At 40.3% G+C, this 24,494-nt stretch overlaps 1 protein-coding gene across 3 annotated transcripts; it reads right to left on the minus strand.

Moving 5' to 3' along the window:
* Window positions 1-3,582: 3,582 nt before the first annotated feature.
* On the minus strand, window positions 3,583-24,058 carry LOC100618881 (zinc finger protein 260-like). Of its 3 annotated transcripts, none has more exons than XM_056796845.1 (5): window positions 22,396-24,058; window positions 19,517-19,595; window positions 16,417-16,543; window positions 15,419-15,523; window positions 3,583-7,794 (listed from the first exon to the last, which is right to left on the minus strand). In XM_056796845.1, exons 2-5 carry the CDS (start codon window positions 19,547-19,549, stop codon window positions 5,879-5,881), a joined length of 2,181 nt encoding a protein of 726 aa, XP_056652823.1. In that variant the 5' UTR covers window positions 19,550-19,595; window positions 22,396-24,058; the 3' UTR covers window positions 3,583-5,878. The 3 variants fall into 3 exon arrangements, with proteins under 3 accessions (XP_056652823.1, XP_056652821.1, XP_056652822.1); XM_056796843.1 differs by having other exon boundaries at window positions 22,170-24,057; XM_056796844.1 differs by lacking the exon at window positions 22,396-24,058 and adding an exon at window positions 21,539-22,131.
* Window positions 24,059-24,494: the final 436 nt, after the last annotated feature.

A 24,494-nucleotide genomic window follows, 5' to 3' on the forward strand; every position in this document is an offset into this window, starting at 1 on the left:
AGGTACCCCTTAGTTTCTCATCCTTTTCTTCCCCTTCCCTTCAATTATTCCTTCTTAATCTATTTTGCTTATGACTTCCCTTACCAGTATTGCCCTTCCTTATACTACCTCCTTCATCCTCTCATTCTGTTGAATTTATTTCCACTCCAAACTCTGTGTTCCACCCTCCTTTGTTCACTTCACATAAGAATGAGCTTTATTGATGCCTACTTCCCCCATTCCTTTCTTTGTGGTTATATACACTTCTAATGCATCCCAAGTATAACCTAATTTCTCTATCGGTGACAGTATTTTTTCACATGGTTATAGCTAGCATGGATTTCATCCTTTGAAAATTGCCTATTCATATCTTTGAACTATTTATCTATTAGGAAATGTTTTATGCTTATAAATTTGAATCAATTCCATATATAATTTGGAAATGAGATCTTTGAAAATTTTGCTATGAAGTTTCCTTCCCCTCACTCTCTCCTCTCCCATTTACCTGGTCCTCTTCTAATTGTAGCTTAACTGGCTTTGCTTATGCACACACTAATTTTGTGTAATCCAAATTGTCTATCTTATCTCCTACGAACTTCTCGATCTCATTTGATCATGGATTCTACCCTTATATAGATTTGACTGGTAATTTCTTCCATGTTTGTCTAATGTTATCTTTCATGACTAAAGCAGATACCCATTTAAACCTTGGTTGAAATATAGTGAGATACTAGTCAATAGTTTTCATCAGACTACTTTCCAGTTTTCCAATAGTTTGTGTCAAATAATGAATTCTTGCCTCAGTAGTTGGGATCTTAAAGCTGATCACATACTGGGCTAGTGTATGATTATTTCTGGTATACTGTGTACCTGATCTGATCCATCAAGCAACTTATGTTAGTCTCAAATGTTTTATAGCCTGAAATCTGTTATTGCTAGGTCCCCCAACTTCACATTTCACTCCTCCCCATCAATTCCGTTAGTATTCTTTTTCCTTCAGATACATTTTTTTTCTATTTTTTATAAAATAGTCCTTTGGTAGGTAGAATAGCAGTGGTAAATTAGTAAATTTACATATTTTGTCATTGTTATATTGGCTTGATCTAACCCATGATCATTGAATATTTCTCTTTATTTATATCTTTTTATCAAATGTTTCATAACTGTATTCTTATTTGGCATCTTGGCAGGTAGACTCCTAAGTATTTCATACTATTCATAATTATTCTGAATATCATCCCTTTAATATATAAAAATGCTGGTGTTTTATGTGGGCATAGTTTATATCCTAGCTGAAGTTTTCATTTTTCTCTAGTTGATTCACTAGGCTTCCATTTTAAAAAATCATTTGCAAAAAGTGCTAATTCAATATTCTCTTTAACTATTCTTTCCATTTCTTTTTCTTATCTTATTGCCAGCATTTCTACCATGATGTTGACTAATACTGGACATCCTAATCTTATTAGAGAGCCCTCTGGTTTATTCTCATTATAGATAATGCCGACTCTTAGTTTTATTTTTTTAACCTTTACCTTCCATCTTAGAATCAATATTGTGTATTGGTTCCAAGGCAGAAGAGCAGTAAAGGGGGGCAGCTGGGTAGCTCAGTGGATTGAGAACCAGGCCTAGAGACGGGAGGTCCTAGGTTCAAATCCGGCCTCAGCCACTTCCCAGCTGTGTGACCCTGGGCAGGTCACTTGACCCCCATTGCCTAGCCCTTACCACTCTTCTGCCTTGGAGCCAATACACAGTATTGACTCCAAGACGGAAGGTAAGGGTTTAAAAAAAAAAAAGAGCAGTAAAGGCTAGGCAAGGGGGGCGGGGGAGCTTGCCCAAGGTCACACAGCTGGAAAGTGTCTGAGGTCATGATTCTTGGTTTTTAATCAATATTGCTTATATTAAGGGAAACTATTCCCATACTTTCTATTAGGTTTTTTAAAAAACAGGAATGGATTTTTTCTACAACTATTTATATAATCACATAATTTTTTCATTTGTATTTGTAGTTTTCTTAATATTGAACCAGCTCCATTCAAATAGATGTGGGAACTTGCTTTGCTATACATTTTTCTTTTATTAATTGGTAGAGTGGGAAAAATCATTTTTTCAAAGGTTAGCACTGTATCATCATAGAGATAATTTACCCTTCTAGGTCTCTGGCTCCTGTCTTTTATTTCAAATTCCTACTGTTCTGGTCTTTTAAGCAGAAATGCTTTAAATGTTTGTAAAGGTCTGCTTTTTCAAGACTACATGCAGCCTTATCAAGTAAACTATTCTTGCCTAGACGTCTTCTTTAAAAATATTTTGGTTTTATTGTAACTTCTTGCTGACTTAGAAATTGATTATTCCATTGAAAATTATTCTAGTTTTGAGAGTCCATTTCTTAGTTTACCATTTTTTCTACTAAGCAATTTATTCTACCAATGCTTTCCTCAATGACTTGGTTTTCTTCTAGCTGTTCATGTAGTCCTTATGAAAAATGAATGTTTTCCTTTGAGTTACTCTGGCAATTATGAACGATCACCCTTTTATGGGAATCTTTGCTTGCAGAACTGTTTTCCTATAGCCCTCAGTTTCTCTTTTGCACTTCTGAGGTGGACGGTGATTCAATCTTCTCACGTCTGTTATCTTATCTCATACAAATTTGTCTTGTTGAAGTAGGTAAATGGGAGACGGTAGGTCTGTCTCCAGCTCAGGCAGCCATATTGTCAAGAAGTCACCCCATGCAAATGCTTTTTAATTTCATAAAATCAAAAGCATCTTTGAGATCTTTTGTTCCTTGTCCTTTTAATTTTGCCCCAAATCATGCAAGAAATACTTTCTTGAATTTTTTTAAATGATGTAAATTTTATTGTGACTTGCTTATCCATTGGATGCTTATTTTAGAACTTGAGATCAAGTTGTTGCTTTAAATCTAATTTCTGTAGAGCTCTTCAAATTTGCTGCTGTCTTTGCTGAATAGGGAACCATTCCTGTAGTAATCTGACATAAAATTTATTAAGCAGTAGGCTCCTGTGTTGATCTTCGGAGGTTCTTAATAGTTTTTCCTTCTTTTGCTCAATACTCAATATTGGCATTCTAGTGTAGCATGAAATCTGTAAAATAGTGGTTATCTACAAATTCTTACTTCTCCAAAGCTTTGTAGTTCCGTATATTTCTTTAGTGTCCTGAGAGGGTAACAACTGGGTAGCTTCACTATTTTGTAGCTATTTTGAATGTAATTTCCCTCCTTTCTGCTTGATTTCACAAATAGAAGTTTCATATCCTAATATTTTACTATTGGCTCCAAGTTTTTTCACTGGATTCTTAGGTTTAAGCAAACTACCTACAAATAGTAACAATAACAACTGTCTCCTCTTTGCCTATACTTCTTGATTTTCTTTCCTTATACATAGCAATTCCAGCATCAGATTCCAAAATAGCGGAGAAAATGGTACTTCTTTTCCCCTAATCTTACTGAGAACGTCCTAGTGTCTTTCTGTTAAAAACAATTCTTCTCTGAGATCACATGACGAAATGGCTCTAAGTGACTGAATATAAATTAGTACTGCAATTTATCATAGGCCTTTTCTACACCGTGATAGATTTATATATCTACCAGAATTAAAAAAAACAACACATACATGTTTATTGATTTTTTGTCTTCCACATATTAGACTCAGATTTAATCCTTCCTTGTAGCAAAGCAAAACAATCAAAACTTCCAATAGAGTAATTATAACTTTCCATTTTTGTAACAATCTTTGCGGGCCTGCCCCTCCCACACACATCATGAAGGTAGTTCCAGTATCTGCTCCCTGAAACCTTCATTTGTTTACCAATGACGCAGTTTCCATTTCTTATGGTAGTCTTTTAAATCACATTAGTGTAGTTTCTCTCGTATTGAATTGGGGCAGAGGGAAGGGGTCATTTTCCATCCTCATACAAAATTTCCCAGGTCCCTATTCAGTTAGCTTAATGCGCAATATTCCATTATATGCCCATGCTACTTTTTTCAATCTTTCACTAATTCGTGCATACCCACTCATTTACTACAAATAGTCTAACACATGCTGGATCTTTATATGGGTGAATATACTGAAAAGTGGGATCTCTGGATCAATCAAAATTGCTATCTAGACCTGGACCAATTCATCCCCACCAAATCTTTAATGTACCTGTTTGAGTATCTTTTCATACATAAGACTGAGAAACTGGTGCAATGCAGAGGATACATTTAAGGGAAAGAACCTTACCTCCAAAGGAACACAAGAGGTTAGCTTAATGGTCGCTGATATCACATTTCCCATTCCAGACTCTGCTTAATTGCACTGGATAGCTAGGATAGTTGGTTATCATCACTCCCAACCAAGATGGAATCAAACTGTAAGAAGTCGTCTGATGAAGGAAACTGAGTAATAGCATCTCACTAATCTCGGAGCACAACAGGTTAGAAATCATCTGCTCCTGACCTTTATTAGAAAAGAATCCCTTTTAACAACTGTCAATAAGAGGGCATCTAGCCTTGTCCTACCACTATTATCCAATGGAATGAAGAGAACACAAGACTGGTCTGTTCAGTATAATTATTACATCACTAATGAGGAAATTCTAATAGTGTGCATGGATAAAGGGTTATAAGCAAATGGGCACAAAAGGTACTTTTGAACCGAGGGACTGTTCTAAATAGATGCTATTTTGGTTTATAATAGAACAAAAGTGTGTAAATAATAAGGGAGAGATGTACAGGAGAGACTTGAAAGAAATGGGCAAAATGGGCTATATAAAGCTTGGTCTGGGGGATTTCCATCTGCTGGCACATTCCAAGTTTGGTTTATCCTATTGGTTACTGGCACCAGTAATGCTTTAAGCCCAAGGATAATTTAATATAGTAATTTGTTTATACTATAGTTAAAATTTTCCATACAAGTTGTGGACTTGTGGACCAAGTGTCCAATTCTTATTCAGACACAGCCAGGAATTTGCTGAAAACCTCACTTTCCCTTGCAAAAAGTAGAACCAAAAGTTCAATATTCTCCAACTCCCATTATTAAAAGAGAGGGTTAACCTCACAGGGTAAACCAGAACTCCTACTAGGATATTTCAGATCCCAAATCAAGTCCACATAAAGCGGATCGACTCATGCCCAGGATTAATTATTCAGAGAAGCTACACTAGCTATTCTCCTGCCTGGAGCAAGGTCGTGTCATTTATCTACTATTTTTAATCTCTTGCTAATTTTAGCAAATTTACTGAAATTATTTATGAAACATACTATAGTCCTTTCAGAATCTATTCATACAACTTCAACACCTAAAGCAGGTAACATGCACTCCAAATTAAAGAGATTTTATGTTTTTATAATTTTATTTTTACTATGATTGTTATTTTTCCCTTTCAAGTCTCCCAACAATATCTATTATAGCTTGTGAAAAAAAACTGTTTCTGACATCTTGACTTTCAGTATTTAACAAGACTAGAGGAAAAGAAGCACTGACTAGTGGGCAGGGCACCAGACTTGGTATCAAGAATACCAGGATTCAAATACTGCCTCCTATACTTACAGGCTATCTAATGCTGGACAAATTACTTAATGACTCTCCCTTTGTGTCCACATCTAGAAAATGAAGGAGCTGGAGAAGTCTTTTTAAGGTCCCTTCCTGCTTTATCTCTATGACTATGATCATATGAAGTACTTGCCATACCGAAGTCTCACAGTAAATTTTCCTCATGAAGCCTGTAAAAAGAAGTTAAATACATGTGCAAGAGTCGTTTCATGATCGATCATCAACTCTGAGATGGCAGGTTTCCCTATGAGTTGAAATTATAGATTTTCAACATTGATCACATTTACATTAATTGTCCAACAGTATGAAATCACTGATATTGTATGAAATCAATATTTCCAAATACATTCCATTCAGCTGAAGGCTTTAAGCGTTTTGTCTCTAGTATGAATTTTCTTATGAGCCTTATAAGTTTGCTTCTGCCTGAAGGACTTTCCACACTCATTACACTCAAAAGGTCTCTCTCCAGTGTGGATTCTCTCATGCTCAGTAAGGTAATGCTTCTGAGTAAAAGCTTTCCCACATTCATTACATGTATAGGGCTTTTCTCCAGTGTGGATTCTCAGATGTTTACTATAAGATGTGTTGTAAATGAAGGCTTTCCCACATACATTACATTTATAGGGCTTCTCTCCAGTATGAATTCTCTGGTGAACAACAAAGGATTCCCTTAGGCTGAAGTCTTTCCCACATTCAGTACACTTATAACGTTTCTCCTGATTATGAGTTTTCCGATGTATACGAAAGTATCCCCGGTTCCTGAAGGTTTTCCCACAGTCACTACATGTATAACGTTTCTCTCCATGTTTTTCCTTATGTACACTAAGTCCTCCTCTGTCTCTAAAAGCTTTCCCACACTCAGCACATTTAAATGGTTTCTCTCCAGTATGAATTCTTTTATGTATGTTAAGCTGTCCCACTACTCGGAAAGCTTTCCCACATTCATTGCATTCAAAGGGCTTCTCTCCAGTATGAATCATTTTGTGTTTTTTAAGGTTGGCCTTCTGGCAAAAAGTTTTCCCACAGTCAATACACTCATGGAGCTTCTCTCCAGTATGAATTTTTTGATGACAAACAAAGGACGTCTTGTCAGTGAACTCTTTCCCACAGTCATTACATTTATAGGGTATCTCTCCAGTGTGAATTCTCTTGTGTTTCTTGAGGCATATCCCCCGACTGAAGGCCTTCCCACATTCATTACATATATATGGTTTTTCTCCAGTATGAATTCTTTCATGCTGAATAAGGACGCAATTGTCAATGAATGCTTTCCCACATTGGTTACATTTATATGGTTTCTCTCCTGTATGAATTCTCTGATGTTTACTAAGGTTCCCAAACTGTCTGAAAACTTTCCCACATACATTACATTCATAGGGTTTCTCCCCAGTGTGAATTCTCTGGTGTTCATTAAGGTGTTTGTATTGGCTGAAAGCTTTTCCACATTCATTACATGTAAAGGGTTTCTCTCCAGTATGAATTCTTTGGTGTTGATTAAGGTGTCCTTTTTGGCTAAAGCCTTTCCCACACTGATTACACTTGTAGGGCTTTTCTCCAGTATGGATTCTTTGGTGTTTAACCAGGGATGAATCAATGCTGAAAGCTTTTCCACAGTCATTACACACATAGGGTTTCTCTCCAGTATGAATTCTCTGGTGTTGAATAAGATGTGCTTTACGCCTGTAGGCCTTTGTACATTCATTACATTTAAAAGGCTTCTCTCCGGTATGGATTCTCTGATGTGCAATAAGGCATGAGCTACTGCTGAAGGTTTTCCCACATTGACTACATGTATGGTGTTTCTCTACATTGTGTAATTTACGGTACTGAAAAAGGTCTGAGTGGTAAATGACAGGTTTCTTACATTTATAGTTACCAATTTTCTTCCCTAAGGAGTTCCTATTATGGTCAATTATGTCTGATAATTGTTTGAAGCTCTTTCCAAGTGTGTCATGTTGATGGTGCTCTACTCCCATAGTCGCTCTTTGTCTGGGAACAAGAACAGATCCTAACTTGAATCTCTTCCCAAAAGCATTCTGTTCATGAACATCCAACTCAGAAGCTGTTCTGTGACTGCCTATTACTTCCTGGAGCAATCTCTCCTTCCCCTTATGGCCTTCCAACCAGACATTAAAATTCCAAGCTTCATCCAACTTAGAATTCCAGAAGTGATTCTCTGAGGGTCTCTCCTTGCTTGATGCTTCCATAAAAATGCCATGATTTAAAGATGATTCCTTGATCTCATATCTTGTATTCAGAATAAAGGAATCTGAAATGAACAAAAAACTGTGAATATCCACTTTATTGCAAGAAAGGAAATTTTTTAATGTTAAAGTTCTCTCAAGGAGAATAACTAACTGTAAAAAGTAAAGCAATTTTTTCTTGGAAACTGAAGAAGGGAGAAATATCGAGGAAGGTGTGATAGCAACAAAGTATCTAGTTATCTGGGATTATGTAACCTGAATCAAAATAGTCTTTCCTTCATAGATTATAGAAACTCTTACTCACTTTAAGAAAACAAATATAGGCAGAATATTAGGGAAAAACTTTTCCTGGTGAGAGCTTAAAAAGTCACTTATAAAAAAAGGCCTCATGAAAATTACCTTCCCCCATGGAATCAGGGAGATGCTTCATCAGTGATCCATTTAGATGATGATTTAAAAAACAGTTGAGAAAATGACTTGATGTGAAAAGGCAATCTTAAATGTTGTTTTCAATTCTATGAAGAGGCTGAAAAGTTGACAAGGTTCTTATCCCTCTATTATCTCACCTGGAAATATCATCAGCTACCATGGATTTAATCACCATTTCTTTCTCAAATCCACTTTTCCTAACCTAATCTTTCTGCAGATCTCCAATCTCTCAACTCTAAATATTGCCTGTCAGTCATTTTTACCTAGATGGATAGCAGGAATTTTAAACTCAACATGTCTAAAACAGAACTCATTATCTTTCCCCTTAAAATGCCCCACTCCCCACCACCTTCCACCCCTATTACTATAGATAACAGGGCCATTCTCCCAAACTCTCAGGCTCACAACCCAAGAACCATCCTGGACTCCTCATTCTCTCAAATGCCACTTCCCCACCCTCCAACCAAGCTGTTGCCAAGTCCCGCCAATGTGATCTCTAGGACATCTTTCTTGTTAAAATAACTTGCTTTCTGTTTTAGAACTAACTCTAAGACAGAAGGGCAAGAGCTAGACAAAGGGGGCTAAATGACTTCCCTAATTGGTCACAGAGCTAGGCAGTGTCTGAAGTCAGATTTGAACTGGAGCTCTATGCATGGAGCCACTTATGTCTTTAATATTCTCCCCTCTGACACTGCTCCCACCCTGGTGCAGGCCCTCTCATCATTTGGACTATTCCAATAGTTGCTGGTGTATCTAGAGCCTCTCCCCTTTCCAAGACATCCTCCATTTAGCTACTAAGGTGATTTTCCTAAAGCTCAGAACTCATCATGTTGTAAACCTTAAAATTTCTTAGACTTATAAATGTTGGAAATTTCACCATTGGGAAATTTCATACTTGAAAAATTTCTTACTGATAGTCTATTGGAATGTGAACCCCATTGGCATGAGAGGTTCCTCCTCCTCCCTTCTTAAGATTACTTTAGGACAGAAACCTTTTGCTGAACAATGGAAAGGGCTTTGACCTATGCTTAAGCATAGAACAGGAATTTCTTTGAGTCATGATTGATTTTAGAATTGATACAATAGAGATACTTGGAATGACAGAACCAGGTCTTGGAAATTACAATCTCCACCCTACTCAGTCCTAACAGGATTTAGGAAGGGCTGCAGCATAGATCAAAATTTAATTATTCCAATCTCTACCCTACTCAGGGTAACAGGATTTAAGAAGGGCTGTAGCAAAGGATCAAGATTTAATTATTTGAGAAGATGACCTTCAACAGACATGTGCAAAGCCACAGACCTCTGGGCGGTCCTGGGTTAAGGTAGAGCCACCATTGGCACAGGGAAGACATGGACAGTGATTGGTAGATGTGAGAACTGAGGGGAGGGAACTTGGATGGTTTCCTTAAAGATAGCGGGGTCTGAGGACTAGAGGGGGTTGGTTGGAGAGTTTTGGCTCTGAGTGGTTGGAGAGGTGCTCTGAGAAGCTTGCTCTGAAGGAAGCTGGAGGTGGAGGCCCCTGAGACTGTTTCTCCATTTTGGTCACGTGAGTAATAGGGACTGATCTCCTTTCTTTGCCCCAGCTATCTAAGGGCTTGGGCCTTTTGGCCCAGCCTAAACAGAAGGGGTATTTAAGCCCTATTCCCTTCTCTCCCCTTTCTCTCTCCCCCTCTCTCTCTATCTCTAATACCTTTCTTCATCCTGTTTGTAATTAAAATTTATAAAAGGTTGACTGCTGACTTGAGTTTTCATTTAGGAATTACATAGCTGAATTCCTTGGTGACCTTAAATTAATATATATCAGTCTTTTAAAGTGATTTCCTTGTCACAATGTCAACACCCTACTTAATAAAACTCCAGTGGCTCCCTATTGCCTCCAGGAGCAAATATAAAATGCTCTTTTTGGCATTTAAAATCTTTTCTACCTTTCCTACTTAACTGTCAATTCCCAAGCCATATTCTTCTATCCTATGATACCAACATCCTGGCTATTCCATGAACAAGACCCTTCACCTCTAAAAGTTTTGATCATTTCTTCTGACTATCCCTCATGCCTGGAATGCTCTCCCTCCCTCCTATGCTTTGAGTACTGGCCTCTCTGGTTTCCTTTAAGTCCCAATTAAGATCCCATTTCTATAGGAAGCCTTCCCCAAACCCTTAAACAAACTGATTTCCTCTGTTACTTCCCATTTATCTTGCCTCTAGTCTATTTTTTTACATATGTTGGCATGTTGTTTCCCCTATTAGATTGTAAGCTCTCTGAAGAGCTTTACTATTTATTATCTTCTATTTCTTCCTGTATCCCCAATACTTAGCACAAAGATTGGCACACAGTAAGAGTTTACAGGGGGAGTTTGAAGTGACTCAGGTTGTGATATTAGAGTCAAAATATCATAAATAATTCTATAGCTTTATGCTTATTGCCTTCATTTTCTATTTGTGTACGGCCAATAATTTAAATGTTTAAAAATAAGAGTAAATGCAACCAGTAAGGAAAGTTTCTCTATTTCATTAACAATGTTTAGTAAACTAGAATGAAGTATGAGATAATTAGTGACAAATTCATGAATGAAATTAATGATCACACAGCATATCCCTAGATTTCTATGGACTTCAATAAGATAAAATTAAATCTACAGCCAAGCCAAGTGGTTGGCTGACTTGTATGATCAGATTCCAGACCCCACTGAATTTGCTGCACACAAGGTTCTTCATACAGACTACATTTTCTAAAGTATTTATAGGATATTATCAGAATGTTGTTTTGTAAATTGAGAATGTCTAATGATTACAAGAGAGAAACTGGTTAATTATGGATAAAATAAGCATAATATTGATGAACTGCCATGAATTAAGGGACCTAAGGTCAGCCAATCACTTATGAATCATAAGAAAACAGTGATTCCTAACATTCAACATGAATTCAATTAGAAAACATCCACAATGAACATCCCTGGGAGGATACCAAAAGGAATATGAAAGCCAACTAATATTTTACAGATTTAAGGTGATATGAAATTTCAAAACAGTAATTTTCTAGAATTGGATATGTTAAAAGAAAAACTTATTTGGAGGAACCAAAAGTCAAGAATTTTAAAAGGAAGAATGAAAAGAATGTTCAGGATGACAAGATTATATTATAAATGCATTTTGGAAAGGAAGTTTGGAACCAGTTAAAATTAAAAGAATAAACATGGTAATAAAAAATGCAAGACATCCTAAAACTGGTGCTTTCCAATGAATCTAAGAATTAAGTTGAGATTTAGAGGTAAAAGAAACTTGGTCTACAAAAGCTGCTGGAAAAGCAAAAAAACAACCTAGCAGGAATGAAGTTTCAATTTTTGAAACAGACTCCAAGTACATAGGAGACATAAAGATTACAACAGAAAAGTGTCACCTACCATGATGATGGTTAGGTAAATGATTTTTAAAGAATAGAAATGCAAAAGATGAAGTAATACAGATTAAAAGTTTTAATATCTATGAAATTGATAAAAATATGTAAAAACAAAAGCTATTCTGAAAAAGTTAACTGGCTAGAGGAAACAAACCCTATAGCACTGCAAACTTACCGATCATCTGAAAATACTCCCAATCACTAACAAAAATGCATATTAGAACATTCAAGTTTCACTTCATACCATCAGTTGTACAAAAACGACAAAATATGAAAACAGCAAATGTAGCCGTGAAACAACAGACCTACCCAGTGCCCTGGTAGAAGAGATGAGTTGTTTGGAAACAATTTACCACAACAAAAAAGTAAATTGTGCTTAACTCTATTCTGGCTCAGTAGTATCACTGCTGAGAGTCTGACAAAAAGAAATGAAAAGATCTCCAATTTTAAAGAAAATCACTATCAGTTTTCTTTGTGGTAGCCAAAACCTAACAAAAACCTGGAAACAGTGGTTGTCCATCAATCAATCAATCCCTTGCTAGACATAAGGTAAAATATCTCAAATAGTTTTGATTTGTTTTTCCCTTATTGAGTATTCAAATAGTTAATGATTTATAGTTCTTTTAGAAAAATCTGTATATCCAACCATTCTGGAGGGCAATTTGGAACTACGCACAAAGGGCTTTAAAACAATGCCTGCCTTTTGACCCAGCTATACCACTCCTCAGTTTATACCTCAAAGAGATAATAAGGAAAAAGACTTGTACAAAAATATTCATAGCTGCACTTTGTGGTGGCAAAAAATTGGAAAATGAGGGGGTGCCCTTTGATTGAGGAATGGCTGAACAAATTGTGGTATCTGATAGTGATGGAATATTATTGTGCTCAAAGGAATAATAAAGTGGAGGAATTCCATGGGAACTGGAATGACCTCCAGGAATTGATACAGAGTGGAAGGAGCAGAACCAGGAGAACATTGTACACAGAGACTGATACGCTGTAGCACAATCAAATGTAATAGACTTTTCTACTAGCAGCAATGCAATGACCCAGGACAATCCAGAGGAACTTATGAGAAAGAAGCGCTCCACGTCCAGAGAAAGAACTGTGGGAGTAGAAAAGCAGAAGAAAAATAATATGCTTGATCACATAGTTCGATAGGGATATGATTAGGGTTCTGATGTTAAAGAATCACTCTACTGCAAATATGAATGACATAGAAATGAGTTTTGAACAATGATACATAGATAACCCAGTGGAACTGCTTGTAGGCTTTGGGAGGGGGGAGGAGAGGGTGCAGAAGGGGGAATTATTAATCATGTAACCATGGAAAAATAGTCTAAATAAAAATTTTTTTTAAATCTCTGTGCTAGACTCAACAATTTTGTTCTGGCAGGATGTTTTCAATATTGGGTCATTGGAATAACCTGTTTTAACTTTTCTAATCACTTCTATCCCATGATTTGGTTAAGTATCATCAGCACTTCAATATGGCACTCTTCTAGCTTTTTTGTGCCTTTTAACTTGTAATATTTGGATCACATATGCATTTGAACTTTACTGTGGATAATTTGAGATAATAATATAAAACTAATTTCTCAAAGACTGTTTCTAGTTTTGCCAGTCATTATTGTCAAATAGGGCTATATTTTCTAAGTCATTTATTTGATTCTTCCTTTTCCAAGTTTTGTTTCTTTGATCTACTCTTCTGTTTTTACTTATGATCAAAGTATATTTGATAATTATAACTTTGCAATATAGTTTGACATTTGGAAGTAGTATTCCCCTTTCATTACTTTTTCCATTGTTTCCCATAATTACTAAAAATAAAATACATCCTCCTTTACTATCATTTTTCCTACCTCTGGAAAGTACCCTCTACATAAGTTTGATTGGTTAGCAATAATATGTTTATTAATTTAGGCAGCATTTTAATTTTTATTATATTGGTGTGACGCAGAAACAAGCAATTATTTAAACTGTTATTTTTCCAGAAAATTTTTGAATGTTCCTTGGTAGACTCACTCCATGTTGGCTATGGGATAAGGAGATAATATAAAATGAGGTTACCTAATACACTGCTTATGGAGCTGTGAATTGGTCCAAATTTTCAGGAAATCAACTTGGAAGTATGCAAAAAAAAGGGGGGGAGGGACGAAAATGTCTATGCTCTTTGACCCAAGATTCCATTGCTCAGCACATACAAGTAGGTCAAAGACAAAAAGTATACATATTCACTAAAATATTTAGAGTAGCAAAGAACTAGAAACAAAGTAGATGTTTACTGATTGGGGCATGGTTAAATAATTTATGGCATGGGAATACACAATGCACAAAAATATCTATATAATATATAATATCATTTTAAAAATATATAAAAATATATACACACATACACACGTGTAAAAATAAGTAACAGGATCTAAAACAAAACCACAAGTTTTTCTTGGAGGTTGGCCGTAAAAAGGAGAACAGGTAGAGAAAAAAATATTTAGTCTTAAAAATAATAAAGACAATAATTCATTTCACATAAGAATTTTTTAATCAGGAACAGCTAGATGGTTCAATGGGTTGAGATCTAGGCCTAAAAGATGGGAGGTCCTAGTTCCAAATCTAGCCTCAGATACTTCCTAGCTGTGTAACCCTGGGCAAGTCAATTAACGCCCATTGCCTAGCCCTTACTGTTCTTCTGCCTTGGAACCAATACAGAGTATTAGTCTAAAATGGAAGGTAAGGGTAAATGAATGAATGAATAAATGAATGAATAATATAAATAAATAAATACATTTTTTTCCCTTCCCAAAAACACAAGATTTCGGAGCTGGAAGGGACCTCACACATCACTGAGGCCAGCTAATGCCTGAAAAGTCCACTGAGAAGTAGTTACCGAGTCTTTCCTCAAAGTCCTCAAGTCAAAGGCTCCACTCTACCTAGTGATCTGATTCTCTACTTTTGGATGTCACTGTGCAGAAATTTTTTCCCTCCAGGAGTCCACTCCAATGACTGAGTGTATTCTACTATTTTAAGGAAATGCAATTCTGTTTAATATATTTTTTTAAACATGAGCGGGTTCTATGGAGGCTTTTTCAGTACATATAAATCACATTCTATCGTTTTTGTTGCTATGATTTATTTTCTTATACTTTAAGTAATCCAGGTACAAACCCAATTTGGTCAGAAAGAATATTCATGGGTTTTTTAATTAATGTCAGTATTTGACTTGATATTTTTCGATTAATATTCACCAGAAATATAGATCTTTAGTTTGCAGTGAGGCTGATATAACCAGCTCAGTTGGTGGCAAAGATAATTTTGGCAGCAGTATGACACAGGTAGAGAGGGGAAGAGGAGAACGGAAGGGAGACCTAAAGTGAGCAGACATGGAAGGTGGCTACCACATTATTCTCCAGCAGGTAGGTATTGTGGGTTGGGGGGCAGGGGGGACCAACACATGCACTGATAAAGAGGTGCCGCAGGGAGACAATCTAGGATAGTGATGGCAAATCTTTTAGAAACCGAGTGCCCAAACTGCACCCTCATGCCACATGTGAGCCACCCCTTGCTCCAGACAGGGGAGGAAGCACTCTGGGCAGAGGGGTGGGTGAAGTGAAAAATGTTCTCAGCTGAGGTGGAAAGGGGGAAAGGAGCAGCCCCTTCCAGCACTCCTCTGATAGGTTCACCTACATGGATCTAGGAGATTTGCCAATGGGCTCTTTCTTTCCTCACTAAACCCAAAATAGTTATATGTAAAGTTGTAATGCCGGAGTTATTCAAATTCCTCCCATTGGGGACTCAACTTTACTGACCCACTGAGCTCTTGCTGGCAATGACTGTTACCAACCTGGTTTTTACTCACTCACCTTGGCAAATGGAAATGACCCTCGGGGCTTCCCTCTCTGCTAGGCATGGTGTTTCTCCTCTCTCCAACTGAGAGATCACATGAGGTTTAGGGGCTGGTAGTCCTCCTTTAGGGAAAGAAATGGCAAAGTGCTAAGCAGGGAAATCCATCTCAGAATTCACTGTAGTTCCTTTCTCTTTAAGAAAAAGCAGAGGGTGACCCCCAGACCCTGGGAAGAGATCTCTCTACTGTGCTACTCCCAGATAATAGGGGGATCCATGGGACCCCACTGAGTCCATGGGACCAGACTTACAAGTGAAGGGCCTATAGGGGCCATATATAGTCCCACCTCTTCATTTTACAGATAAGGAACCTGAGTTGCTGTAAAGAAAAGCAAGAACATTGAGATCACCCATTAGTAGGGGGTCAGAGAGACGGCACCATGGCTGTCATTGTGCTCTTGGAATTCGCATTCCTCCAAAACAGGAACTCCTTTACTCATGTCTCGGTATCCCTAGCACAATACCTTACCTCTCAGAAATGCTTAATCTATGCTTGGGGGAGTCAGGAGAGACCCATGTTCAAACCGTTCCTTGGATTTAACTGATGGGGTCAATGGAAAAGAATTTCCTGTCTCTCTTTCCTTTCTCTCCTTCTAGCCCTCTAACTTTCTCTACTCTAGATCTCCCTCCTTCTCTCTCACAGTCTCTTTCCCCATCTCTCTCCCACCCCCACATAGTACTCAGAACATGGGAGCCACTTAAAGGCTTGTTGATTCCTAGACGAGGTTTCCTTATCTATAAAATGGGGGTCATGTGAGTACTGACCTCTCAGGTTTGTGGTGAGGCCCAGATAGGGTAATGCACATTAACGCCACCTCACAACCCCCGAAGTACAATACAAACAAATGTCCGCTACGGTCACCCCCGTTATTCATGACTATCCCCACACTGACAACTCAGCACTCGAACCCCAGGCTAACCCGAAGGCCAGATGCCAATAGGAGCAAGCTGTCCTTACCCAGGGAGACAAAGTTCTGATAGTTCTCCAGCATCACATCCCTGTACAGGTCCTTCTGAGCGGGCTCCAAGCGTCCCCACTCCTCGTGGGTGAAGTCCACAGCCACATCCTGGAACGTCACGGACTCCTGAAAAGCAATCGGATGATCCGCCACTTGGAACAGGAAGGTGACAGGAAGCGAACTGCTTGGTTCTAGTTTTGTCTACTCCACTTCAAGTGTTTCCAGAGGCCTTTGGCAACCAGGGGTCTCGTCTGGTACAAAATCCTTTTTTCAGACAGTCAATAGTAATAGCAACAAAGACATTAACTCCTTTCTAACCAGAAATATCAACTTATCCAAATTTGGATGGTCAGAGCATGGATGAAGGATTAATGTTAGCCCAGCAATAGCCAATAAACAAGTGGGCGTTCTCAAAGACCAAAGACGCTGAGAGAGAGCTACTAGGTCTTTTAACAATCAGCAAGATGACAGCAAATCTGGAGCACTACCTGTGTCTTCTACACGCCCTGAAGGTCTACCATGACAGTACTGGTAGGCAGGTAGGAAGAGGTAGGCAGACTCATCTCAGTAGCTCATTACTTCCTCCTGAGATGGGAATAAGCATCTGGTGATAGGATTAGTCTTTTGACTGCGATTCTCTACAAATGGTCTTGATGGAATCAACTTGAATGAGATAAGGGGAAGGTGGGTGAAGTTACAAAGATGGTCAGAATTCAGTCCAAAGGGGGAAGCTAGATGGCTCAGTGGATTGAGAACCAGACTGAGCAGGTTCTAGATTCAAATCAGTCTTCAAACACCTCCTAACTGTGACCCTGGGCAAGTCACTTAATCTCTCCTGTCTAGTCCTTACAACTCTTCGGCCTTAAAACCCACACACAGTACTGATTCTAAGTTGGAAGAACAGAGTTAAAAAAAAAATAATTTAGACCTGAGTGAAGGGACTTATAAGACAAAAGCCTAAGCTTTCGGTAAGTTTCTCAGAATACAGGTGACTGATGGAGTTACAAAGTTAAGGAGTTTGGACTTGGGTGGCATGGGAGAGTATCACCCAATCCAGCATAATTAAGCCACATTTTAAATTTTACATCTTGAGATTGGATGTGGCTCAGAGAATTGAGTCTTGGGCATTTGGCAGGGTTTTCTAGTCACCTAAGAACACAGAAGCTGTCTAAGCATCTAGAGCTGTGAGACTGACCTACCCTACTAGGTGACCCATCTACCTGGCGCATGGTATTCTCCACTCTTTAATAAGGACATGGATCAGATAGAAAGCTTCCTTGGGAAGGTGACAAAGATGGAATATGACCCTGAGATCATACCATGTGGGGCTCCTTTAGGAACCACTTAGCCTAGACAACAGAGATATAAATCACTGAACATCCAAGAACTGTCATGTGGAAGATGAGATGTCTCCCTGGGCTCTCAAGGGAAGAAACAGGAGTGTTGGCTAGAAAATACAGAGAGAGAGATTTAGGTTTAAGATGGGGATCTCAAAGTGGAATGGACATCTTTAAGAGGTGGTGAGCTTCCTTCCTGCAAGCCATCAAAAGAAAAGCTGATGGCCATCTGTCTGGTCTGCTAGAGGAAGATTCCTTTTAGGCTATGAGAAGAGGAGATGGGCTCTACTAGAGTCCTTCCAACTTGAGATTTTATGACCTCATATTTATAAAGTCAGCACTTACATTTATAGATAGTCACAAACTGCAATTCTTGGCACAATCTCTCCTTTTCCCATCACTCTACCATACTCCCTGCAATGGCAGGGAACTTTGTTCTATGTGTCCTGGACTTGGTAGGTAGATGTTAAAAAGGACAGAAAAACAGGCATGTGGGAGAACCAAAGAACATGTACTTTTAAAATGCACATGGACCTCTCAAATATTGTCACAGAGAAGCACTTGGTAAACTGAAAAGGGTAGAAAATGTGAAAACTGCTATTTTTGGACCACAATGCAATCTTCTAGAAATAAATCACTGATCATTCCTTCACTAAATTCCTATTTCTTCTCTTGATATCTTCTGGAAAGACACTTTGAAATTGGATACAAGCCTGGATTTGGGAGACAGGAAAAACTCAGGGCAAGTGTAGCCTCTTACACACACCACCTGGGTGACCATGGGTGAGTCACTGACTTCTCTGAGCTTTAGGAAATTCTCAGAGATAAGTAGACCGGGATCTGCATGGTACAGGAGATGCACACCAACCAAATCACAGATCCTAGGAAACTTGATTGTCTCTTTCCTTCTTATTACAAATAGATCTAACTTTCCATTGGAATAACACCAAGTATTAACTCTTTCTGGGGTTTATTACAAATTTATTCCACAGTATTTGGCCCAGCAGAGCTGTTAGTTCAATGAACAAGCAAAAATTCTCTAGGAGAGAGAAGGGCACTAAGAGAATGGGGAGCATTCCTCAGATAATGTGGATTAATAGAAAGAACACATTGGCAGATAGGTGGCTGAGTGGACAGAATTCTGGGCCTGAAATGAAGAAGCTGAGTTTAAAACCAGCTTCAGATACCCCCTAGCTGTATGACCATGGGCAAGTCACTTAACCCTCTTTGCCTCCGTTTCCTCATCTGTAAAATGAGCTGGAGAATGAAATGGTAAATCACTCCAGTATTTTTGCCAAGAAAACTCAAACAGTATCATGAAGAGCCAAACGCAACTGAAAAATGATGTGGACATTTGTTTTCCTCGACTGTCTGTGGCAGTTTTACTTCTTGCTTTTTCCTCAATTGAAGGTAAAGAAATGAAAGGGAGGAGAGGAAAGGAAAAGAGGTAGATTTTCATTTGAAAATAAAATTTAACTAAAAAAAGAGGTAACTTTGAATGAGACACTTTGCTTCCCCAAGGCTCAGTTTACCATCACATCAGATAAAGAGAAATAGACTATACAAATCTCTTCTAGTCCTACTGCTCTATGAACTCTATAAAGTCTGAGTAACCAGTCATCAGAGAGAATACATATAACGCTCAGGTCATACCTGGACAGGACATGATAGAGCAGAGCTGCTGGAGGACAAAGGAAAGAAATGTGTCTGCATTGTGAGAAACATGGTAGCATTTCAAAAGAGAGAAGAAATCATAACTCACCATTGCCCTGGCCACAAGGAGCCCAGAAATCATTCTCTCCTCCTCTGTTCTTCTTTATGGAAAGGCAGAATCTGAAAATCTATTATGAGGGAAAAGAATTCATAGAGACAAAATTCACTGAGTGAAACTTAATATGCTCCAGCCTGGGGGGACGGGAGGGAGGGAGGGAGGGAGGGAGGGAGGGAGGGAGGGAGGGAGGGAGGGAGGGAGGGAGGAAGGAAGGAAGGAAGGAAGGAAGGAAGGAAGGAAGGAAGGAAGGAAGGAAGGAAGGAAGGAAGGAAGGAAGGAAGGAAGGAAGGAAGGAAGGAAGGAAGGAAGGAAGGAAGGAAAGGGTGGAAGGAAGGAAGGAAAGGGTGGAAGGAAGGAAGGAAAGGGTGGAAGGAAGGAAGGAAAGGGTGGAAGGAAGGAAGGAAAGGGTGGAAGGAAGGAAGGAAAGGGTGGAAGGAAGGAAGGAAAGGGTGGAAGGAGGGAAGGGGGGAAAGGGGGAAGGAAGGGAGGGGAGGGAAAGAAGAAAGGAAGGAATGGTCATTACACTTGTTTCTGTGTTCCATGAGAGACAAAAAGGTTTAACTAGAAGACTGTCCAACCACTGTAAACAGGAACCTGAACTACATCACAACTGAGATCAAAACAAAGTAGCTAGGGGACACCAAAGAGGATAAAACATAGGGCCTGAAGTCCGGAAGACTTGAGTTCAACTTTGGCCTTACTGATACTTGCCAGCTGTGTGACTTGGACAAGTCACATAACTAGTCTGAGTTTCCTCATCTGGAAATTGAAAATAACAGCCCCCAATTCCCAGAGTTGAGGATCAAATAAGGTATGTACAAAGTCCTAAAATATAGCAAGTGACATAGAAATGCCAGTTATGATGATGCTGATTAGTTGGAGCTGACTGCATCTTACACCTTTTCCCTGCTGTACAGTCCTGTTCTGACTAAAGTTCAGTGGTTAGCAACACATTCTTTTTTTCTTTTTTTAGGAACAATATTAACAGGGCAAGAAGGCAAACAGGATAGCAAAGGTCTTGCAACATGTTTAATAGTTAACAGGCCTGGAAAAGAGAAAATTTAGGCTGTACCCAATACATGTCTTCAAGCATTTTAAGGGCTAAGAAATATTAGATTTCTCCTGCTTGGAGTTGCTGACAGACAATACATTTGGGTTCAACATAAGGTAAAAACGATCTTCCTAAATAAAGCTACCCCAAACTGAAACACAACCTTGGAAGCTAGTTAGCACTGGCTGTTTTCAAACTAAAGCTGAAAATGATAATAAGCTGCTGGGATGTGTAAAAGGGATTCCTCTATAGGACAGGTAAGCCTGAATGGCTATGATGGCTTTCATCTTAGATCCCTCCTAGATTTAAGATCCTGATTTTTCTTCCAACTTTGAGACTCTATGACATCATGCCAGAACACTTTACCTTTCAGACAGGGTTACTCATTCCAGAAGGGCAACAAGGTTGCAAAGTGTATGTTGTTGGGCTCGGATTTGGAATGTTTCAACTTGGGAGTTCAAATCAGGCCTCCTTTACTGTGTGTTGCTTAACCCCTTCTGCCTGAATTTCCCATCAATAAAATGAGGAGAGGCTTTGCCAAGAAAACCCCAAAGGGGATCAACTCATTTCTGTTGCCTGTCTCTAGATCCCTAGAGAGGTCAGTTCCCAGATCAGACATTCCAAAGCTGTGACAGACCCCAGGCACCTTGTTTGACCTCCCAGCGCTGCTGTGAGGCTCCTAAGAAACAGCAGCTTAGCAGGGTGCCTGGCTAGAGTAGGTGCTGGGTAAAAGATGGCCAATATTTAGGAGTTATAAGTATAGCTCAGTGCCTGGCATCAGGGAAGACCTTAGTAACACACAGGCTGCCTATCTGAAAGCCCTGAGGGCAGCTGAGTGACTCAATGGATTGAAAGTCAGGCTGGGAGCCCAGACGGAGGTCCTGGGTACCAATCTGGCCACAGACACTTCCTAGCTGTGTGATATTGGGCAAATGCCTTAACCCTCATTGCCAAGTCCTCACCGATTCTCTTCCTTGGAACTGATATCAACTCGGTATTGGTTCTAAGCAGGAGAACAAGGCAGGAAGGTGGCCTCACCAGGAAGCAGGCTGGCTGGTCTTAGGTCTCCCTCAGCCCTTCATGATCCGGGCCAGTCTACTTAACCTTTCCTGGCCTCAGTTTCCTCATCTGTAAAAGGGGTGAGTAACAACACGGACCTCAGAGGATGGCGGGGATCCACAAGAGATGTTAGCAGTAGCCTCGCACTTCCAAAGGCATCTCAGGACAGCCTGTCCCGAGGGGGAACAGGAGCTCCCTGAATTCGGGATCACTGCGGGGGGGGAGGTTCCCTTCTGCAAGGCCACTCCAGGAACCGTAAGTCCAACATTGGGGTCACGACTAGGGGTAGGGAGACGGGGTCCTACAAGCCGAGTAAACCTTGGAGTGACGAGGGTCGGGATGCTCCAAGGGGAGCTCCGGGGCCCAGCTGCAGGCCGGGAGGAGACAGGCGCCAACAAGAAGTTTGTACCCTGCACTCCCAGACTGCCCAGCGGGAAGCGGGAATGGCCCCGGAGGAGAGGAAATAAAGACCATGGCAGACAGTGACCCCCAAGCCAGGGCCGAGCTCCCGCCCCCCCTCCTCCGGGGGCTCACCGAGCTCTCCTCCAGCCGCGGGTCCGGTTCCTCCACAGTCCCGGGCACGCCTCGGCCGGGTGGCTACTCCGCACCCGCCCCTGATCAGCCCCTGCCACTGTCCTTGGCTCCCCGCGACCACAACCGCCTCCGGACCCGCCCGACTCCGGCGAGTGCGACGCCCGGCACGCACGCACGCACGCTATCTCTCACGCACAAGCGTGCACGCACGCAAAAGCACGCACACCTACGAGCTGGAGTTGAGCCCGAGATATGACTGGAACGCTGGCCGCCCGCCCTCTCTCGCCTCTCCGCTTCACTGTACCCACTGACGCAGTCCGCCTGCACAAAAGACTATTCCTCATCTGGGGCGGCTCTTCGTTCCCTGCCGTGCTGCGTAGGAGCCAGGATCCGCCTGCCTCAGGAAGATCGGCGCTACCGAAAACTCAAGAGAACGCAGGGTCGTAACCTGAGCGTGTTGTTCCAGAGGCATCCTGGGAAATGAAGTCTGAGTCCTTGAAAGGAAGGAAGGAAGGAACCGGCGAGGAGCAGGAGATCTACGAGGAGTTTGGAAGATGTAGGCGCGTGGCGCCTTCTGCGCAGGCGCACTGCCATCTGCCACGTGGCGGCTTCACAAATGTCTCTGGTCCCTCCTCCCTTAGCCCCGCCTCCCTCTGCTAGGGGTTCATCTGCAGGCTGGGATCCAGGGGAGCCTGCGAGTTTAGGTTTAGAGCCGGACGTCACCAGGCCCGTCTAACTTGGACCTTCCTACTCCTGAAGCTCCCCAGCCCCGCCTTGGTTATTTGGGGTGCCCCCTTCCTCTGAGGCGCTAGTGGCCGGGGGAAGGGCTGTCTGCTGTCCATAAGCCAAATCTATGACCAAACCCCTCACCTCCCCAGTCCGAGGGTACGGGCTCCTTCCTTGGGACCCCATTTGGAGGGTTCTTGGCACAGATAACCAGGCAGCTAAGTGCCACCGCGCCATGGACTAGAATCGGGAAGACTCATGTTCTGAGGTCAGATCCGGCCCAGGGATTTGGTGACCAGAACCCCAAACTCTTCTGCCTTAGAACCAATACACAGTATTGACTCTAAGACGGAAGATAAGGGTTTAAATTTTTTTTTAAGTTGTTAGAATGAACCAGTCTTTAATCAGGACAAGGAAGACAATGCTATGATCAGCCGCCACACAGAGTCAAGTGCTGGATACCACAGAGAGGAAGCTCTGGTACTCTGGAAACAATGTCTCTGGGGAAATGCAGCTCCAGAAGGAAGGTAAACTACACGTAAGAAAGAATCTGATCACAAGGGCAGAACCAAGGTGGCCGCTTAATAGCAGCGCAAGCCAAAACCACTCCGAGAATCCTTCCAAAGAAGTAGACTGCAGGACTTTAGATTCAGCTAGATTAAGCCAAATGAGTTTTCCACTAAATCTTTTATTAAGTTTTCTATACTTCACCACTACATAATATGTACCAAACTCACTCACGCCAAACTAGGTCTGCCTACATGGAAACAGAACTGATGGGCAGGACTGTTAAAGGCCCAAAGGATCAAGCTAGATAAGAAGAGGTTCTGTTTTCCCAAACTAAACTATGTTTTAAGCTCAATGTATACTGTTCTTAAATGACCAAAAAATATCTTCTAAAAGCTGTTTTTCCCAAAATAAACAAACCCAAAGGCAATCTTCCATGATTTGTTCTGAAACTGACACAAGTAAGACTTCAAAATCCTAAAAGGTAGACCTAATTTTCTTTTAATAAATTATTCTCCATGGAGAACACATGCATTATAAAAGCTTATTTTGTATAACATTAGGAAATGGGAGGACTGGGGTATGGTAGTAGGAAAACGGAAAATGACAAGAAGCATTTGAGAGCAAATGAAATTGAAACAATCAATATTAAAGTTTTTAAAAGCTTAATGGATTCCATCAAGCTTATAAATTATGTTTTGGTAGACATTAAGACCTGCATTCTCAGGGGCAGCTGGGTATCTCAGTGGATTGAGAGCCAGGCCTAGAGATGGGAGGCCTCAAACACTTCCCAGCTGTGTGACCCTGGGCAAATCACTCAACCCCCATTGCCTAGCCCTTACCACTCTTCTGCCTTGGAACCAAAACATAGTATTGATTTCAAGACAGAAGGTAAGGGTTTTTATTGAAAGAATAACATTTAAAAAAAATTTTTTTTTAAGACCTGCATTCTCTTATCTTACCAAAGAAAATTGCACAACTTTAAAAATATTGGACAATTTATTATAAAGTATACTAGGTCTAAGGTTCCTAATGTCTTTGGGCTTATCAAAAACATCATGCTCCTATGTTTGTTTGCTTCTGCATGGTAAT

Source organism: Monodelphis domestica, chromosome 4 (assembly GCF_027887165.1).
Source record: "Monodelphis domestica isolate mMonDom1 chromosome 4, mMonDom1.pri, whole genome shotgun sequence".
Lineage (NCBI taxonomy): Eukaryota > Metazoa > Chordata > Mammalia > Didelphimorphia > Didelphidae > Monodelphis > Monodelphis domestica.